Raw genomic sequence first — 21,420 nt, 5'->3', positions numbered from 1 at the left:
ACGGGAGTATAGTCATACCGAATATTTTGCAAGGTGCTGTGCAGAAGTGGGTCACAAGCATCGTGGTCATCGGACTATGTGACCCCTCGACCTCTTCCGTGCGGGAATATACGCAAAAGCAGCATCCCAGCCCTAATATTGTCAGGCCTGTGCCTGGAAGTGTATCATTTTTGCAATTGAATTGTAAGGGTCTCCGTGACAAAATCGACAAGATTGGGAATTTTTTGAGTCAGAAAAAGATATTGGTTGCAGCGATCCAGGATACGGATACAATGTGCTACGTAAGGATCGCTTAAGGAGTGGAGGTGTGGGATTGGCCTTCGTGATATACCATTCCGTGCAGTATAAACCCATTTAGCCTGAGCCTGGTGCTAGCAACCCCAACATGGAGAGCATGGGGATGGCAGTCAAATCCGGTACTACCGAGATAAAGATATACAATGTGTATATCGTTTAAGTTAGGTTTAAGTGGCAGTCAGTAAGGATCGCTTGAGGATTGGAGGTGGTATAGACCCATTTCCGTGCAGTATAGACCCATTTCGCCTGATACTGGCGCTAGCAACCCCAACATGGAGAGCATGGAGATGGCAGTCAAATCCAGTACTACCGAGATAGAGCTCTACAACATGTATATAGTTTACGTTAGGTTTAAGTGACAGTCTGTCATTAGACTCACATAGACGTTTTCATCCATTATGATACCACAGAAACAGAAGAAGGAAGATGCCTTCTAGTACCTACCGTTGAACCATCCAGATCGCTTTGAAAAGACCAACGACTCCGCTAAATCAGACAGTTTCTCAAAGAAATGAGAACCTAAAGTGGGACTCCTTCTGACTGCCAGTGCAGGCCACACACACACAGAAGTTGTACATACCGCCGGTTGGTAGCTGTGTCCCAATTAATGACCAAGCTTACAAACTCGACATAAGTGGGTTACTATCTGGCCATAATCTTCTAGTTCTAGGGGACTTTACATTTCATGGCATTCTCTCCTAGGTAACTACCAGCGCGGTATGGCTTCGGCAGAGCAGATTGAAGACTCCATATTTTGCATGGTAAATGAGGATGCCCCCAACTAGGATTACGAGGAGGTGTAGAAGTTCGCCAGATATTTCCATTGCATCCCCTGATCTCCTGATTTGGTTCAGGCTCTTCAACAACTTTCTGCAATTTGGCCCAGATCGGTTCAGATTTGGATATAGCTGCCATATAGACCGATCTCTTGATTTAAGGTTTTGGATCCATAAAAGGCGCATTTGTTGCCCGATTTCGCGGAAATTTGGAACAGGGGGTTGAGTTAGGCCCCTCGACATCTTTCTGCAATATGGCACAGATCGGTTCAGATTTGGATATAGCTGCCATATAGCCCGATCTCTCGATTTAAGGTATTAGACCCATAAAAGGCGCGTTTATTTTCCGATTTTGCCGAAATTTGGGACAGTGATTTGCGTTAGGCTCTTCAACAACTTTCTGCAATTTGGCCCAGATTGGTCCAGATTTGGATATAGCTGCCCTATGGCAGCTATACCGATCTCTCGATTTAAGGTTATAGACCCATAAAAGGCGCATTTATTTTCCGATTTTGCCGAAATTTGGGACAGTGATTTGCGTTAGGCTCTTCAACAACTTTCTGCAATTTGGCCCAGATTGGTCCAGATTTGGATATAGCTGCCCTATGGCAGCTATACCGATCTCTCGATTTAAGGTTATAGACCCATAAAAGGCGCATTTATTTTCCGATTTTGCCGAAATTTGGGACAGGAAGTTGAGTTAGGCCCTTCGACAGCCCTCTTCAATTTGGTCCAGATCGGTTCAGATTTGGATATAGCTGCCATATAGACCGATCTCTAGATTTAAAGTCTTGACCCCATAAAAAGCACATTTATAATCCGACTAATGTAAGGATTTTCGACATCCGTGTCGTATATGGTTCAGATCGGTCTATATTTGGATATGGCTACCAAAGAGACCAATAATTTGTTCTACAAAATTGAACAATGACTTGTACTCTCAGTATCCGTGTGGAATTTGGACCAAATTGGACCATATTTCGATAAAGCTGCTATGGGGGCATAAATTATGCACTTTTCACCGGATTATGACTAAAGGAGGTTTACATATACACCCGAGGTGGTGGGTATCCAAAGTTCGGCACGGCCGAACTTAACGTCTTTTTCAAAGTTTCTTTTTTTTTTCTTTTAATTTGGTTAGGTATTGCTTCCGGTATATGCTTAAGAAATAAAATCGGATGATCTGTTTATACAGGAGCAATAGACACGATTTCGGAACATACTTGCCATGGATGTTGGAGGTTATAGGAGTAATGACTGTGCAAAATTTCGGTTAAATCAAATAATAATTGCACCCTCTGGACGCTTAGGGAGTAAAATTGGGAGGTCGGATTATACGAAAGTTGGAGGCGTAAGGAGAAATTGTGCCAAATTTAACCCAAAGTGGATTAGAATTGGGCCCTCTAGGGGCTCAAGAAGTATAATCAGGAAATTGGTTTATTTGGGGGCTACAAACTGTTTTGGACCGATTGAGATTTGCTCCCTCTAGAGTAGGGGCTTTATAAGGATATAGCCCGTCTTCTTTCTTTGAGCCCTTTGAGTTGTAGAGCTTTTTAAAGTGACCTTGCTGGTTCAATGATAGGAACTATAAGGCTTTTCATTTCCCCTATTTCTGTGATGTTACAATAGACTATAATGCATAGATGAATCTGGTAGCAGACTGCTAATAAAACCCAATCTATAGGATTGTGTCCAAAGGACACAAGTGTAAATTGAAGATAATAGGTTAACCCACTTTTTTGTTTCCCTTCACAATTCTCGGAATGTGGGTTGCATGGTATCAGTGGCATCAAACTATTGTATTTGGCTTGTTTGCCATTTATAGGGCTATACCGTTGTCTTCGAGTGTTGAATGACATCGATAATCAAATCTTTTGGAAGTACACTTTACACCTGATAAATAAATTATATTACAGAAAGAAGATTTGGCTTAACTTCAAGTTTAATGAATAAGCTTCTTGTCATTTTTGCTAACTCTATAGCAAATAAGAATTATTTTAAAGACAACAAATAATACTTAACACATCAGGAGATGCTAGTCTTTATGATGACCTAAAAGTAATGCAATAAAAGATATCCAATAGCAACTAAAGAATATTTACTCACCTGGAAGATCAAAAGCCGTACATGAACTTGAATTTCTTATCAAGAATTTTAAGATCGTCAATCTTTTAAATGAATCCAAACTTTATTATGGAATTAAATATGGCAAATAGTGGCAAGCATAAAGAAATGCTACTTGATTAAAAGGGGGAGCAAAGAATTTTATTTAAGCTGGAAGTAGACAATAACCGCTACTGCCATTTAATATCAAGAGAGATAATTCATGTTGGATATTATTGAATTTTAACTGTCTGAAGTACAGAATAACATTGTAAGATATTCATAGTCATCGATGTACCAATGTATGAGAGCAATACGTTGATTAAAAGAGACCCAATTGCGTTTCTGAGAGCTTGAGACATAATCAGGCCTTGGAATATGTTTATTCTATTAGTTTGAAAAGTCGACTTTTGACACTGAATCTCTCCATGAACAATGTCGAACTTTTTCGAAATAAGGTACGATTGGCAAATTCGAACATGAGTTATGAACGATTTCCCGTAATACCGATAGAGCATTTAAGATTTTGAATTGAACTTATTCATTGAGTTCATACATATTGGGTTGCCCAAAAAGTAATTGCGGATTTTTTAAAAGAAAGTAAATGCATTTTTAATAAAACTTAGAATGAACTTTAATCAAATATACTTTTTTAAACTTTTTTTTTCTAAAGCAAGCTAAAAGTAACAGCTGATAACTGACAGAAGAAAGAATGCAATTACAGAGTCACAAGCTGTGAAAAAATTTGTCAACGCCGACTATATGAAAAATCCGCAATTACTTTTTGGGCAACCCAATAACATCTTACATACGAAAACTGGCAACATCACCATTGAACTCAAAATTATCGGCCATAACTGAAAGGAATTTTAAAGCTTTCTTGTGATACCATAGGTTATTAAAATGAGGGTTTTTATAGCTGGATGACTATTTTTCGTGATAGCTTTAATAATAAACATTTATTACATTTTATCGAACATAACGCAAATAGGTATTTTGTCAAGTCATTGAAAATGTTCTTTGTTTTTGACTTCCTCAGGAAACAATTGAAAGCTAATTTTGTTTGGAATCCGATTTTCTCTTCAAAAACAATCATATCAATAAAAAGAAATAAAATTTCCATGAAATTTTCTCTACAGACAAAATTTTTATGAAATTCTCCCTCAGAAGACAAAATTTCTATGAAATTTTCCCACAGAAGACAAAATTTCTATGAAATTTTCCCCCAGAAGAAAAAATTTCTATGAAATTTTCTCTAAAGATACAACATTTCTTTAAAATTTTCTCGAAAAAGACAAAATTTCTATGAAATTTTCTCTAAAGACAAAATTTCTATGAAATTTTCTCTAAAGACAAAATTTCTATGAAATTTTCTCTAAAGACAAAATTTCTATGAAATTTTCTCTAAAGACAAAATTTCTATGAAATTTTCTCTAAAGACAAAATTTCTATGAAATTTTCTCTAAAGACAAAATTTCTATGAAATTTTCTCTAAAGACAAAATTTCTATGAAATTTTCTCTAAAGACAAAATTGCTATGAAATTTTCTCTAAAGACAAAATTTCTATGAAATTTCCTCTTAAGAGACAAAATTTTTATGAAATTTTCTCTAAAGACAAAATTTCTATGAAATTTTCTCTAAAGACAAAATTTCTAGGAAATTTTCTCTTAAGACTATAAAATTTTCTTCAAAGACAAAATCTCTATGAAATTTGCTCTAAAGAGATAAAATTTCAAAGAAATTTTATCTTAAGAGATAAAATTTCTATAAAATTTTCTCTTAAGAGATAAAATTTTGTGAAATTTTTTCTAAAGAGAAAAAATTGCTATGAAATTTTCTCTAAAGGAACAAAATCTCTATGAAATTTTCTCTTAAGAGATAAAATTTTATGAAAGAGACAGAATTCCTATGAAATTTTCTCCAAAGAAACAAAATTTCTATGAAATTTTTTCTAAAGATATAAAATTTCTACGAAATTTTCTCTAAAGAGACAAAATTTCTATGAAATTTTCTCTAAAGAGACAAAATTTCTATGAAATTTTCTCTAAAGAGACAAAATTTCTATGAAATTTTCTCTAAAGAGACAAAATTTCTATGAAATTTTCTCTAAAGACAAAATTTGTATGAAATTTTCTCTGAAGACAAAATTTGTATGAAATTTTCTCTAAAGACAAAATTTCTATGAAATGGTGTTCATCGCTGTAACGAGAAGCTTTGCTGCGAGCTACCGGGCGCGTCCACAGTTTGCGGTAGAGGAATGCTCCATACCGAGTAGCTGCAACGGCAGTCGCGGACAATCAGCGGTATTGAGTGGAAAATCTCAGTGAGAGGCCGGACGGCCCCGGCTCTAGCATAATTACTGAGTGCTTGTGATGCTCGATATGGCAAGGCGAGTTATTGGCACCACTATCGGTCGTATAGACCTGAACGAGCTTGGTCGCCTATAATAGCTTAACGAGAATCGCCACCTTCACATGCAAATGGGGCTACAACAACAACAACAACATTGGGGAGGCCCTTAGGCTCAGGAGGGACGGACTTCTGTAGCGTGTGCGATGACATAGTCGAGTACAGTTGGAGCACGGTTGAGCACCTTTGTGTCACTGCCCCGCAATAGTAAGAAAAAGCACAGAATAATGGATAAACACATTCTGAGCCTGTATAATGGGTATATAGACTCTATATACCCTCCAGACAATTATTTTGCCATTATGGAGAGGGCTGCATTGGCTGACCGCACCATACTCTCGCCAGTGAGAGTTTCGTCCCGGTCCACCTGGTTCTCTAGTTTTCCCATTTTTTGTCTTATACGTTGGTTTCCTTTTTTTCTTTTCTGCTGTATTGGTGTGTATCTCTATCTGCGTTTCTTTTCTACCTAATTTTAGGACGAACACAATGGATAAAATGCCTCTGAACGAAGCACTTAGCAACTGAGGTTGTTACTCGCGTGACTTCGAAACCTGTCCTGTTTTGATTTCTTATGACTGGCTGGAGGAACAAAATTGGCGATGTCCTAAAATAGTTTGGCATGGCTGACCGTGTCGAATGTCTTCGATAGATCCAGTGCAACGAGGACTGTCCTATCATATGGGCTGGGCTGATTGAAGCCACAGCAAATGTGTGCGGTGGTGACATTTAAAGAAGTTGTAGTGCTGTCCAGTCTTCGAAATTGATGCTGATGCCCGGCAAATGGAAATTCTCCAACTTTTCTGGCTTCAGTAGCGGGATCACTCTGCCCATCTTCCAGACGTTCCCGAAGTCTATAAGAGTGTTCAAAGACAGTTTGTGGACAGTTGTAAGTTACTCAACTCCAGGAAGGTCCAGGTTCTTCAGCATCAGTATATATCAATTGTTGTTGTTGTAACCACATTTTCATGTGGAGGTGGCGATCCTCGTCAAGCTCCTATAGGTGAGCAAGCTCGTTCGGGTTCTAAGGACGTATCGCCGCGGGAACAGAGTGACCATTGGTTATTTAAAGGCCCAATAATCCGCCTTGTCATATCGAGCATCATAGGCTTTCAGTATTTGTGCAAGAGTCGGTGCCGCCCGACCTTTCACTGAGACTCTCCGCTGGATACCGCTGATTGTCCGCGACTGCCGTTGCAGCTACTCCGTATAGAGCAATCCACCATCCGCCAACTGTGGACGCGCCCTGTAGTTCGCACCTAAGCTTCTCGGGACAGCAATGCATGACACACAGATCGAACCTCAATGTTCCAGCCTGTGTGATGCTAACAGCTATCCCGTGCCGGGAAAACTGAAACCTTTAGACGCGCCGTAGCTCTCAGCGTAGCTTTTCTTGATGACGATGAACACAACACAAATCAGAGCTGAAAGTTGTTACCTGTGTTGCGCTCCTAGCAATCCCGTGCCGTCCAATTCAGCGTCAGAACTCTCTGAAGTATGTCGTGAAGATTGCCGGGAAACATTCTCCTATACGCTATAGCTACGTCATCTGACAATTGATCTAATCTGCCTCGCTGAAGGGATATCCCGATATACCGAGTCTAACAATTCATTAAGCAAAGAAAACCTTGCTTAATCTGTTGCTTTTTTATATAAAAACAAAACCCATTGGGTCTTTAGCTTCATAATATAAAGAAGAAATCATTAAACGGTGTAAGCATATATCAAACCATTTGAACATTTTTAAGTTTTTATGACCTTATGGTTCTTAAGTTTTTAGCATTCCCCTATTTAGTGGAACAGAGGGAAGTAGCTACAAGATTTTTTACCTACCCTAAACGCCAATTATCGTTTTTATTTTTAGGTTTCTATTTATTACCTGTATGGGTTGAATATCTTTAACGGGCAAAGCACTTGCTAACCAATCATTTACACCGCCAAGTGTTGAATCCCAAGCAGTGTGGGGCGAATAGAGAGCAATACCTTGACCCAAGCACATGGACACAATACGTTGCTTCCAATTGCTAAAACAAAACACATGTCAATTAGACAATAATGGGAAATTTCTTAATAAGCTCAACTCTACCTTTGCGTTATTCTTTTCATAGGAGCAAAAATTGGTGGGTGATATGATACAATCATATTAACCTTCTTCTCGACAGCTTCCTTCATGACACGTTCTGTCAAATCATTGGTCAACAGGATTTTTTCGACAGAACTAAAACAAAAAAGATTGCGCAATAGGAATACAATTTAGGAAAGGAATTTTATTTTAAACTTTTCCACTTACGCTTGATTGTATGGCTCTAGTAATAGTCCCACATTATCCCATTTTTCGGCATAGGAGAGTGGAGCAAATGACTCCAACCTGGAGATGATGTCTTTAAGGGCTAATCCTTGTGCCATATTTGAGTAAAAGCGTAGAAAGTTTTGATTTTTTCCAACAGACTTTAGCATAGGTACGCTGGTAATCACATGAATTAAAAATGTGACTAAGAGGGTCTATCCCGAAATTCTAAAATTGAATTACAAATAAACAAATAACAGATGATGAATATTATCGGCATGGGGAGTATGGACTTACTTTGCTTACAATATACGCTTGCGTCTGTCAAAAAAGTGTTATAACAGCTGCTCCCACTGTTAGACGAATTGTATAAACTAGTCGTTGAGAAAAGTTATCGATAACAGACTTGCAATAAGCAAACTTCAAGGTACATCGATTATTGGGTATTTTCGCGATGCCAACTAGTCTAACTTGGCGGCATTAAAATAACTAACAGATCTTTGCTGTCTTACTGTCAAAGCATATAAAAATGCCATTTTGTAAATCCTAATGATGATAAGCAATAATTTCCACCGTATGCTTTCTGGAAAATAGGCAGAGTGATCCCGCTGCAAATGGCTGACCGTGTCGAATGCCTTCGATAGGTCCAGTGCCACGAGGACCGTCCTATCACATGACCTGGGCTGATTGAAGCCCCGGCAAATGTGTGCGGTGATGGCATGCAAAGTTGTTGTTGTGCTATGCATTATTCGGAATCCATGTTGATGCTCGGCGAATGGAAATTCTCCTACGAGGCTCGGGAGGAGTATTGCCTCAAGCGCCTTTGCTACTGGTGAGAGATGGGAGATCGGTCTGTACGACTCCCCCAGTCAGTCCATGAAAAGGACCCGAGTTTGGGGGAGTCGTACAGACCGATCTCCCATCTCTCACCAGTAGCAAAGACGCCTCCCGAGCCTCGCAGGAGAATTTCCATTCGTCGAGCATCAACATGGATTCCGAAGACTGCATAGCACAACAACAACTTTGCATGCCAGCCCGGGTCATGTGATAGGACGGTTCTCGTGGCACTGGACCTATCGAAAGCATTCGACACGATCAGCCATTCCAAACTATTTGAGAACATCGCCAACACGTCCCTCCAGCCAGGCCTGAAACGCTGGATAGCGAATTATCTGTGTGGTCGCCAGTCATTTGTGGAATTTAGGGATAAGAAGTCGAATCACCGTAGAGTGAAACAAGGTGGGGATATCTTCGGCATTGTTTAACGTATACCTATTCTCCATTCCACCCCCTCCAGACGGCATAAAGATCGTATCATATGCTGACGATTGTACGATCATGGTATCAGGCCCCCCACCCGTTGATGACATCTGCGATAGGTTGAACGTCTACCTCAAGGAAATTGCCTCATATTTCGCTGCAAGAAATCTGAAGATATCTCTCACCAAATCTTCAGCCACATTGTTCACCACAAATACGCCTGAGGCGAATACTGAGCTGACTGTGATGGTCGATGGAGAAATCATTCCGACCATCAAGTGTCCCAAAATACTTGGCGTCACATTTGACAGCTCTTACACATTCTCCTCACATGCCAAAGCAATTTGTGATAAAGTCAAAAGTAGAAACAAGGTCCTCAAGTCACTTGCTGGCAGCACTTGGGCTGCAGACAAAGAAACCTTGTTGACCACATACAAAGCAATTGGCCGGTCTGTGGTAAGTTATGCAGCGCAAGTGTGGTCTCGTCAACTTTGTGACACGCAGTGGAATAATATTCAGATCTGTCAGAATGCCGCCCTCCGAACTGTGACGGGCTGTCTCCTCAGTTCTCATGTGGACCACCTCTATCAGGAGACAAAGATCCTAGCAGTGCGAAGACATTTCTACATGCTGTCCAAGCAATACCTTTTGGGCTGTTATCGCAGAAACCATCCAAACCATCATCTTGTGGATAGATATCCACCGCCCAGAAGCCTTAAGGTAGATCTCCACATGATCTAGAGAGTGAGGTTCAGCGCTACAAGAGAGAACCTCTAGATCAAGCGGCATATCAATCGGGTCTAAAAAACATTCATGAAGACACGGTAGCAGATGCGGTAAATAGATACCGGGTGTATGTAGTCCTTGGAGAACGCCCGCCCCCCATTGCACCTGAAGAAAGTGACCTGCCCCGACAAACCAGAGTAGTTCTGGCTCAATTACGTTCCGACAGACGCAGCCACCTCAACTCCTACAGAGCAAGGATTGATGCCGGCGTGCAAGATTTGTAACCAGGGACCGCACGATACACATCACCTGTATAACTGCCCAGCCAGACCTACTCGACTCAGACCTAGATCCATGTGGACGCACCCCATCTCAGTCGCAGAGTTCCTGGGTCTTGACACTCAACAGAATCAAGTATTTGAATGATGCAAAATAATCGAATAAATGCGGACTCTGTTTTTTTTCCTTCAAGTCTTTACGATAACAAAATCGATTAGATATGCCAAAAATCGATTATTTAGGATTTACAGTTTAAAACCTCGGGGAACTACCGAAAATCAAAATACCCAGATATCCAACCACGTTGTATCGCGAGTTTAACAAGGATCTAAAGGTAATCTGGAATTATTTGTTTTAGAAATACAGAGTAAAAACTTGGAAATATAAGAAAGATTATAAAACTAAATAGAATTTTACCATTTAGCGTCATCAGCGTAGCATATATTCGTAAAATGGATGCAAAAATGAAAGTGCTGGGCCACGAGTTGGACAAGCTTAACGCAGAATATCAATCTGTCCTACATGACCATCAACTTACCTTTTTAAATGAAGCTCAAGCTTATATAAGACTAGACCCGGTCCCGCTCCGAAGCGTCTTCTTTTACTTTATATGGAACAAAAGTTTCCTTGGAATATTTATTTTCGACAATAAAGATCTTTTAATGAAATATGCTAACTTGACTAACAGCTTAACAATAAAAGTGCCTTTATCTAATTCCCATATGGTCTTTATTGGTCTACGAATTTAAGTTTGGATATAATGTGTACTCCATTCTTAAAATACATCATTTCAGCCCTATAATCTCATGATGTCTGATTTAGTGGTGTTTTCGGTGGAGAGGTGGTTTTCGGTGGAGAGATACTTGGCCCTGAAAAAATATCAGCATCGTGCTCTTCTCTAAAATACCATTTATTTAAACCCCATGTTGCCATTGGCTTACAGGATGAGGCGTCCCCAAAACATGGCCCCAAAATAGGTTATCAAATTTGTTTTCTTATCTCAAATACAATACGAACAGTTTTTCCCCTTTGGGAATGTTTTGGGAAAGGGGTGATGCTCTAAATATATGGTCCTACATTTGGATATTAAATTCGTATCCTTCTCCCAAATACCTTTATTTGAGCCCCATATTGCGCTGGTCACTAAAAAATTGATGTTTGTGGGGTATATTGGGAAAGGGGTAGACCTCCAGAAAATTGTTCCCGAAAATGGGTATCAATTCTTGCTCTACCTCCTAATACCTTTCATTTAAGCTCCACATTGACATGGTCGGTAAATATGCCAGATTTAGGGGTGTTTTGGGGATTGGGGTGGTCCCCCCACGTGCTCTATTCTCATATATCTATATATCATTTATTTGAACCCCATATAGTCATTGCCCTCAAAATTGGATATCAAATTCGTTTTCTAATCTCATTTAAACTCCTTATTGCAAATATGTCCGGTTTGGGGTATTGGCCCTAAAAACCCAAATTGTCTTGGTGAGCAAATACGTCCTATTTGGAGGTTGTTATGGTGGAGGGACGTCCGCTAGACAGTTGGCCCCTAATGTTGATATCATATACATGGTCTACTCCCACATACCTTTAATTTGAGCCCCATATTTCCATAGTCGGCAAACATGACCGACTTGGGGGGATGGGAGGCCACTCAGTGAGTTGGCCTTGAAAATATATATCGGATTCGTGTTCCACTTTAAAAGCCTTCTTATTTGAGCCTCATATTGCAATAGTCAGAAAGTACTTACTATTTGGTTGGTGTTGTGGGGGTGGGGTGGCCCCATAGACACTTTTCCCGAATATTGATATCAGACCTTTCATTTGAGCCCCATATTGCAATGGTCGTAAATTTGTACCCTTTGGGGGATGTTTTTGGTGAGAGGCGGCCCCCCAAACACTTGGTCCCATATTTGGATATCAGATTCGTGTTTTACATTCAAATGCCTTTTATTTAAGCCCCATATTCCCATGGTCAGTAAATAAGTCCTGTTTGGGGGGTGTTTTGGGAAAGTCGTGGACCCCCAGAAACGTGGTCCCACATTTGGATATCAGACTCGTACTCTACTCGCAAATACCTTTCATTTGAGTCCCATATTGCCATGGTCGGTAAATATGTCCGACTTAGGAGTGTTTTGGGGGTTGGGGTGGTCCGCCTAGCACTTGGTCCGACAATTGGATATAAGATACGTTTTCTTATCCTAAATACCTTTCATTTGAGTCCCATATTGTCGTGATTGGTCATAATATATGTTTGGTAGGTTTTAGGGTGGGGCAGCGCCCCTTGGTACCCCATCCGAAATTTGGATATCAAATTTTTATTTTTAGGGTACTATATGAGAGTACACAATCGCACCACCCATCTCCGAGATCTGGCGTTTCTGAAAATTAGGGTAAGGTGGAGGTTCCGCACCACCCTTTAGATATCAAAAAAATGTATTTTCACCACGGGGTCATTATGCACCATCTGTGAAAATTTCAAGAAAATCGGTTCAGCCGTTTCTGAGTTTATAAGGAACACACAAACATACAAACAAATTGATTTTTATATACATATAAGAGATGGATGCACAATACAACGTTCGCTTTTGGTTGATTTCGGAAGCCAAGAAGAAATATTGGCAACGGCGAATGAAAATTCTCCTACAAGGGTCAGGAGGAGTAGTGCCTCCACCATCTTGGCTACTGGTGAGAGAAGGAAGATCAGTCTGTACGATTCCCCCAAATTCGGGTCCTTTCCAGGCTTCAGTAGCGGGTTCACTTTGCCCAACTTCCAGATATCGGCAACTATAAGAGTGTTCGAAGACAGGTTGAGGACAGTAGTAAGGTGCTTAACTTCAGGTAGATCCAGATTCTTCAGCATCAGTGTAGAGATTCCTTCGGGGCCCAATGCCTTGGATGATTTGGCGCCACGGATGACATTCTAAACTTCGCCCACGGTAAATTGTGATGGCTATCCATCGGCTTGGAAACCACGGAGACGACGAATGGTTCTGCTCCTAAGGCTGTCACTCTCGGGATGCGCAATAAATTGACCGTTGAACATCCTAGTCACAGTTACTTCGCCAAAAGTGACTGAGGTCCTGTCATTCCGTTTACCGGGGTTCGAGAGTGACATAACAGTAGACCACAGCTTGCCTAAACCGGTACCTAATTCACATTACTCCAAGTGTTCCAGCTACAAATTCTGCTTATGTTCGTTGACTAACCTGTTTATTTCTAGATTGCAAATTACAAATTTTGCCCATGAACATTCCACTAAGGAACAGGTGCAAACTTCTCACATATCAAGGAGTGCAGTCCGATTCAGATTTAAGCTCAATGATAAGGGTCTCCTTTTTATAGCCGAGTCCGGACGGCGAGAAGGAGAGAAAATTCGGAGAGAAGTTTTACATGGCATAGTATCTCACAAATGTTGCCAGCATTAGGAGGGGAAAACAACCGCTGAAAATGTTTTTCTGGAGGTCTCGCCAAGATTCGAACCCAGGCGTTCAGTGTTATAGGCGGACATGCTAACCTCTGTGCTACGGTGGCCTCCTTATTTCTAGGAGGCCACCGTAGATTCTGAGGTTAGTGGAATCAGTACAACGAATCCCATCACGCTCGTCTGCGAGTACCACTGGCTGCGCCGGGAAATTGGTCCGCACTTGGGGTATTCGCCCGGCTGGTATAAAGCGAGCGGCTGCTGCATTAATGATGTCTCAAAATTTCTTCTCGGCAGCAAGCACATTCGAGGGGGTTGTCATTTCACTGAAGCGGTGATTGGTGTACTCTTTGAATCCGACCCAGTCGGCCTTTTTTTGAGTGATAAACGTCCGGCGCTCAGAGGTTATGAAGTCGGGTGGTCGGTCGATGGTGAAAATTATGGGGAGGTGGTCTCATTTCAAAGAAATGACGGCTTGCCAGGATATGCCACTCAGGAGATCAGGGGATGCAATGGAAATGTCTGGCGATATGCTACACCTCTTCGCAATCCTAGTAGCGGCATCCTCATTCGCTGCTCTGCCCTGCTGGCCGTCTCCTAAGGAAGAATGCCATGAATTGTGATGCGCATTAAAGTCCCCTAGAATCAGACGATTATGGCCAGATAGTAACCCACTTATATCGGGGTTGTATGCTTGGCTTTAATTGGGACACAGCTACCAACCGGCGGTATGTACACACTAGGCAGTACCGGACCTGACTGCTATCCCCATGCATTCCATGTAGGGTTCACTAGCGCCAGGTGCAGGTGCAGGCGAGATTGGTCTATACTGGAATGGTGTATCACGCAGTCCAATCCCCCACCTCCATTCTTTGAGCGATCCTTACGTAGCACATTGTATCCACGACAACTGTGCTATGTATGGTTGAAATCGATTTCTAAACTGATATAGCTGTCTTGTAAACTGATCTGGGGTCGTGACTTCTTGAGCCACTAGAGGGCGCAATTCTTATCCACTCCATGTAGGGGTCACTAGCACCAGGCGCACGCGAGATTGGTCTATACCGCAAGCAATGGTTACGTAGCACATTGTATACGTGACAACTGTGCAAGCTGCAGGTGTTGGTCAGCTTTGTCTCCTGGATCGCTGCAACCAATATGCTTTTATACCCTCCACCATAGGATGGGGGTGTAGTAATTTCGTCATTCTGTTTGTAACTCTTCGAAATATTCGTCTTAGACCCTATAAAGTATATATATTGTTGATCGTCCTGACATTTTAAGTCGATCTAGCCGTCCGTCTATTTGACGAAAGCACGCTAACTTTCGAAGGAGTAAAGTTAGCCCGTTTATGTTTTGATATCTCTGTCATATAAACCGATCTTGGATCTTGATTTCTTGAGCCGCTAGAGGGAGCATTTCTTATCCGATTTGGCTAAAATTTTGCATGAGGTGTTTTTTTATGATTTCCAACAACTGTGCTAAGTATGTTTGAAATCGGTCTATAAACTGATACAGCTGTCTGGGGTCTTGACTTCTTGAGCAGCTAGAGGGCGCAATTCTTATCCGATTTGGGTAAAAATATTCATGACGTGTTTCATTAAGGATTTCAACAGCTGTGCTACGTATGGTCGAAATTGGTTTATAAACTGATAAAGCTGTCATATTAGCTGATCTGAAAATTTTCATGATGTTTTTCGTTAAGTTTTCCAATAACTGTGCTAAGTATGGTTGAAATCGGTCTATAAACTGATATAGCTGTTATATAAACTGATCGGGGGTCCCGATTTCTTGAGCCTCTATAGGGCGCAATTATTATCCGATTTGGCTGAAATTTTGCATGACGTGTTTTGCTTTGACTTCCAACCACTGTGCTAAGTATGGTTCAAATCCATAACACGAGCAGCCATATTAACTGATCTTGGATCTTGATTTCTTGACCCACTAGAGGGCGCAATTTCTATCCGATTTGGCTGAAATTTTGCATGATGTGTTTTGTTATGGTTTCCAACAACTATGCTATGTATGGTTCAAATCGGTTCATAACCTGAGCTGTCATATAAACCGACCTTGAATCTTGACTTCTTGAGCCATTAGAGGGCGCAATTATTATCCGATTTGGCTGACAATTTTCATGAAGTGTTTTGTTAAGGTTTCCAATAACTGTGCTATGTATGGTTGAAATCTGTTTATAACCTGATATAGCTGTCATATAAACTGGTCTGGGGTCTTGACTTCTTGAGCCGCTAGTGGGCGCAATTCTTATTCGATTTGGCTGAAATTTAGCATGAGGCACTTTGCTATGGTTTCCAACAACTGGGCTAAATATAGTTTAAATCGATCCATAACCTGATATAGCTGCCATATAAACCGATATGGGTTCTTGACATCTAGAGGGCGTAATTATTATCCGATTTGGCTGAAATTTTGAACAACTTCTTGAGCCCCTAAATGACGCAATTCTTATTCGAATTGGCTGAAATTTTACACAATGACTTCTATTATGTCCTGAATCAGACCATGACTTGATATAGCACCAATAGCATAGCAATACTTTTCTTTTATCCTTTGTTGGCCTATAAAGAGATACCGGGAAAAGAACTCGACAAATGCAACCCATAGTGGAGGTTATATAATCTTAGCACACATTTACTTGTTCCGACTCATAAAATCCCCAATCTCATCGAGACCGTTGCCATTCAATTGCCAAAATATACACTTCCCGGCACTGGCCTGCCAATATTGGGACTGGGATGCTGCTGTTGCGTATATTGGCGCACGGGAGAGGTCGGGGGGTCACATAGTCCGACTACGAGGATGCAGAAGGCGACGACGACGACGTTTGTGACCCACCGCTGTCTATGTGCGCACAGCACCTTGCAACATATTCAGTATGACTGTACTCCCGTAATGACGTAAGGCCAGAGCAAGATCGGAAATGTACACCTATCCGACACCGACCGATGATGAAGGCAGTTCTGGCTTCGCACTAGAAGCGTGAGGAGGAGGCACTTTGGGACATGCCTCTCTCATGACGAAAAAAGAACGAACACGTACACGGAGCCCTTGCCAATGATGATTTCATAGGGTCAATCCGGTGAGTACAACCGGCTGACATGGTGTATGTATGGTGCTTGAACGCTCGAAGGTCCTTTGATGGCTTTAATGACTTCCCTTTTTGCTTAAAGTAGACATTTCTCTGAAACCACAGAGAGCTCCCTTGGGGTTTTTACATTCCCAACTAGCCGTTAATTTCACGTTATCCTAATTTTGAGGATATGGATGAAGGTTCTTAAGGATAAAATATTGGGTTGCCCAAAAAGTAATTGCGGATTTTTTAAAAGAAAGTAAATGCATTTTTAATAATATAAAATGTATATACAAATATACTTTTTTTACACTTTTTTTCTAAAGCAAGCTAAAAGTAACAGCTGATAACTGACAGAAGAAAGAATGCAATTACAGAGTCACAAGCTGTGAAAAAATTTGTCAACGCCGACTATATGAAAAATCCGCAATTACTTTTTGGGCAACCCAATAATTCACATATATAATTTTTCTTGATTTTTTTTTTATTTTTCTAAATTACAAATTATTTAACAACAAAATTAACATGAAATTAAACTTAAAAAAAACGTTAAAGTCCATAATCCTTAGGACAAGTTATTGGGATCATAGGATTCGGATTCTGAGCATAAGTTGGGATATTTGGAATTTTTACCACTTGCACAAGAGGATCCGGGAGTGCCGCAGCTGGTGTAGGTGGGCAAAGTGGCCACATTGGTTCTGGCATAGTTGCAGGCTATCAAGAAGGTTTGCTTGGAGGTGCCGTAGGTGGCAGCAGCACAGCCCACACGTATATTCTTTTCATTAACCATAACAGTGAAATGGCCAATGCCACTAAAGCGAGAAGAGAAGGGGGAAAAATGAAGATCTTACTTATCTTCTCCTCATCAAAGCTATACTTACACTCCTGCTGAGGGATAGGAATTAATATAACCCATGTTACTTAACGACACTTCGTCATACCACATGTCCATGGTGATTTTCAGCAATTCCTCATATTTTGGCGAACCCGAATAAGTTCTGTAGGCCAAATTCTGTCCAGCATAATGGAAGGTATCGGTGTTGCGGCATTTGTCATGGGCCATTTTGCATTGGCGAACATTCAAGGCGGCCAGTTTGGCTAACTCATCATCCCATTGTGTGGTGGCCATGCGACAGGCAGCATCATGATTTGCCACCGTGCCTCCAGCTATCAAATTACGTTTTTCATTGTGGTAATCAAGAATGTAGGATTTATAAGGGTTGATGTCGACCAGAGCTGCATTTGAAGGACATGAGGAAGCAAATTGCTAAAAAAAAAGAAAACGACTTTTCAAAAAATGATGCCAAAAAATAGAAATTAAGCATTTACCCCATTATTGCCACACGCAATGTGGGTACTGCCTCCACACAGTGATGAGGAACAATAATCGGTGGCCACTGCCATGCCCAAAATGGCCATGAAGCACATTGAAACTGCTATGGGATACATTTTGAAGTGTGCTACTCTTTGTCTTTGGTGGAGATGGAAACTGATGCTGTCTCGTCAAAGCGTGCCCCTTTTTATAGTTGGGATTAGACCTTCTTGCAGGTTTTGTTTTGGACAAATTTATATTACAAAACGTGTAAACAGCTGTTCCAACTGATTAGATATCCCATGAAGTTCAGGGTTATATTAACCAAATGTTTTGCTATTTTTCCCCCCAAACATGTTTTATTGTGTTTACAAAGTTGGGGCTGATCTTTTGTTTGAGTAAGTGCGAGCTGTAAAGATTGCCATGTTTACGAGCAACGTAATTTGTCATTCATGAGTGTAGACAATTTCATTGAAAAGCCCTATGAAACAAATTTGGATAGAAAGATGACTCATGCGCCAGGGAAGACCGAAACTTTGATGGAAAGATCAAGTTGAATAAACGATTTCTAATTAAGGTCTTAGAAATAACAGAAAAGGTGCACATGCTTTCGATTTGAAGCTATCATGGAAAAGAATACAGAGGGCAGAGCCTTCGACTTCTTTAGAAGAGTGTTTTGTAAAAAGGATTGAGTGGAGGCATACATTCATCTTGTGACCTATACTGACATATGGGGCATTGATATGTTGGAGCGCCCCAGAAGAAGTTCGAGAAAGTCCAGATAAAATCCTGCCTAGCCAAAGATCGTATAGACCTTTATCACAGGCTGGATTAGAAACAACCGTACGGATACGCGAGATTTTTCTCTGTCCTTGAACCTCTCTCTCTTGCTTACTCAGACATTGTGGTTGCTGGGGACTTCAACTCTAACGTTTTACAGGACACAGGCTTGACGTTTGAAATGTTTTCCGTGGGGCTTTTGCCTGTCAATTCAACAATTCCTATGCATTTTTCCTCATCCTCCAACACGCTTCTCGATCTATACTTTGTTAGTGACACTTCTAAAGTCCTCCTATACGACCAACTGTCAGCCTAATGTTTTTCGAATCATGACTTGATCTTTTTATGTTATGAATTTGAGCTCACCAGGCCTAGGGAACCTTATACATATAGAGATTTTGCCAGTCTCGACCATTATTTTTTGCTTTCGAGTGCTGTGCTCCTCGACTGGGATCTGATATTTCGTATGGAAACTATCGTTGAACAAACTGACTTTCTACAGAGGAATATCCGTGACCTACAGGATCTTACGGTTCCACTCAATACTAGAGAAGTGTCTTCCAGATCGAAACCGTGGTTCTCACGGGATATTCGTTCGGCTATTCACGAGTGGAATATGTCGCATCGCAGGTGGAGACGTTTCAGGACGACTGAGTTACATGATGCCCTTCGCTAAGCAAGAGACCACGTCAATAAGTTGATTAGTATAGCAAAGAAAGACTACTATTACAGACGCTTTACTTCTGCAATAGACTCCAAGAGAACGTGGAAGGTTATTCGAGACATAGGAATTGGGAAAGATACTAATAGATGTTCAACAAACTTGGACATCAATGGGCTTAATGATGCCTTTGTTAATATCCCAAAGATCCCAGTTGATCTCAATTTCTATGGCTTCAAAATCTCCACCCATCTCGATGACGACTCTGGTTTTGGCTTCAGCCGTATTGGTCCCGCCGATGTCCTTGAGTGTGTCGCGGCTGTAAAGTCTAACGCTGTCGGATTTGATGGCATTGATCCTAGATTTGTAAGACCCTTGCTGCCCCTTATTATTCCTCATGTAACCTATGTTTTCAATAGGAGTTTGACCACGAGTTACTTTCCATTAGCGTGGAAACATGCCAAGGTTATCCCACTGCCTAAGAATTTCAATTGCGATTCTTTGTTACTTGTCAAAGGTCTTTGAGAAATTGCTGTATTTGCAAATCGTCTTTTGTCAACGAGAACTCTTTGTTATATGTGAGACAGTCCGGGTTTCGATCACAGCTGCGTAACTGCCTTGGCAGAGGTCACTGAGAGGATCAGGGTCAATTTGGAGAATGACAAGAAAAATTTCCTTGTTCTTCTTGACCATTTGATACTGTGGATCATTCCTTGTTATGTGATAAGATGAGACATCTTTACAATTTTTCTTCTACTTCCGTTCGTCTTATTTTGTCGTACCGGTCACACCGCACTCAGTCCGTCAGTTATAAGTCTTCTGTATCGTCACCTCTGCTTGTTTTAAAAGGTGTTCCTCAGGGATCAATTCTGGGTCGTCTTCTCTTTTCATTGTAGAGTAACGACTTGGCGAGTCAATTGTCTTATTGTGAGGTACATATGTACGCTGACGATGTACAGATATATATCGGAAGTCCCAGGGATGAGATTGCTGAAAACATACGTCTGCTTAATCATGATCTGTCAAGAGTCAGCACATGGACGAAAGCCAATGGCCTGTGTCTCAACCCTGTAAAGTCCTAGTGTGTTGTTATCAGAAACAGGCTGTCTCGCTGTTCATGTGATGTCGGTATATTCATTACGACTCTAGATTGGAAATCGTTCCTCATGCAAAGAACTTGGGCGGAACAGAACAGCACCCTTACGGAGTAATCATATTGACTCTGTCGTTGGTCAGGGATATTCAAAATTGCGTGCTCTCTGGGCCACTCAGTCGGTTACTCCGCTGCGGATTAGGTCTCTCTTGGCAAAGACTTATCTTGTTCCTGGCATTCTCTACGGCTGTGAGTTGTTTTCTAACTGCGACTCGGTAAGTAGACGTAAGCTAAACACCTTTTTTAATTGCGTTACTCGTTATGTATTTGGCTTGAGACGGCGCGACTCCATCTCTAAATACTCTTTATCCCTGTATGGCGTCTCCTTACAGCACTTGTTGTACCTGAGATCGCTTACTTTCCTGCATAAACTGATCTACACGCAGGCACCACAATATCTGTATGGATTTATTGATTTCGCCAGATCTATTAGAGGTAAAAAAATCATTCCAAAAATGTATCGGATGCTTGTTTCTGAATGGCATATGTTCATATTCGCTGTACGTCTCTGTACAAATTAGAAGCGTTACGGAAACTTGAAACTCAGTATTTATATGGACTGTAAGTCAGCTCTGGTACTAACGCGAGGACGTCCAGGGTGTCCGTACATTTTTATTTTTATGGCCAGTAAAATAGCCATAAGGCAATAACAACCAGGAGGGTAAGGTCGCGAACAATCATGCAGTGTAAGAAGGAGATTAACGCCTTCTCCGAGGATGGCACAATCCGCATCGTTTGGGTGCCGAGCCATATCGGAATACGGGGGGAATGAAACGGCAGACGATTTGGCAGTGAAGGCCAGAGAACTGTCGTCGATAAACTTGGTTAAACCGAAGCCTTTCGGGTCGACGCAATCCGATTTAAGGGCGT

The 21,420-nt window shown here is 41.1% G+C and overlaps 2 protein-coding genes across 2 annotated transcripts in view; both read right to left on the bottom strand.

Moving 5' to 3' along the window:
• LOC106085692 (NIF3-like protein 1) overlaps positions 1-8,147 on the bottom strand; it is a 48,075-nt gene extending 39,928 nt beyond the window's left edge. The window contains exons 1-3 of the mRNA XM_059366931.1: positions 7,874-8,147; positions 7,670-7,801; positions 7,463-7,607 (exon numbers count right to left, since the gene is read on the bottom strand). Of these exons, the coding sequence (XP_059222914.1) occupies positions 7,463-7,607; positions 7,670-7,801; positions 7,874-8,040 (444 nt within the window). The 5' untranslated portion in view covers positions 8,041-8,147. The remainder of the gene's footprint in view (positions 1-7,462; positions 7,608-7,669; positions 7,802-7,873) is intronic.
• Positions 8,148-17,173: 9,026 nt separating this feature from the next.
• On the bottom strand, positions 17,174-18,132 carry LOC106085689 (antigen 5 like allergen Cul n 1). Its single transcript, XM_013250038.2, has 3 exons — positions 17,974-18,132; positions 17,526-17,911; positions 17,174-17,456 (listed from the first exon to the last, which is right to left on the bottom strand). The coding sequence occupies exons 1-3, from the start codon at positions 18,091-18,093 to the stop codon at positions 17,210-17,212; spliced, it is 753 nt and encodes a 250-aa protein (XP_013105492.2). The 5' UTR covers positions 18,094-18,132; the 3' UTR covers positions 17,174-17,209.
• Positions 18,133-21,420: the final 3,288 nt, after the last annotated feature.

This window comes from Stomoxys calcitrans, chromosome 4 (genome assembly GCF_963082655.1).
Source record: "Stomoxys calcitrans chromosome 4, idStoCalc2.1, whole genome shotgun sequence".
Classification (NCBI taxonomy): Eukaryota; Metazoa; Arthropoda; class Insecta; order Diptera; family Muscidae; genus Stomoxys; species Stomoxys calcitrans.
This window is presented reverse-complemented; position numbering and strand designations above follow the sequence as displayed.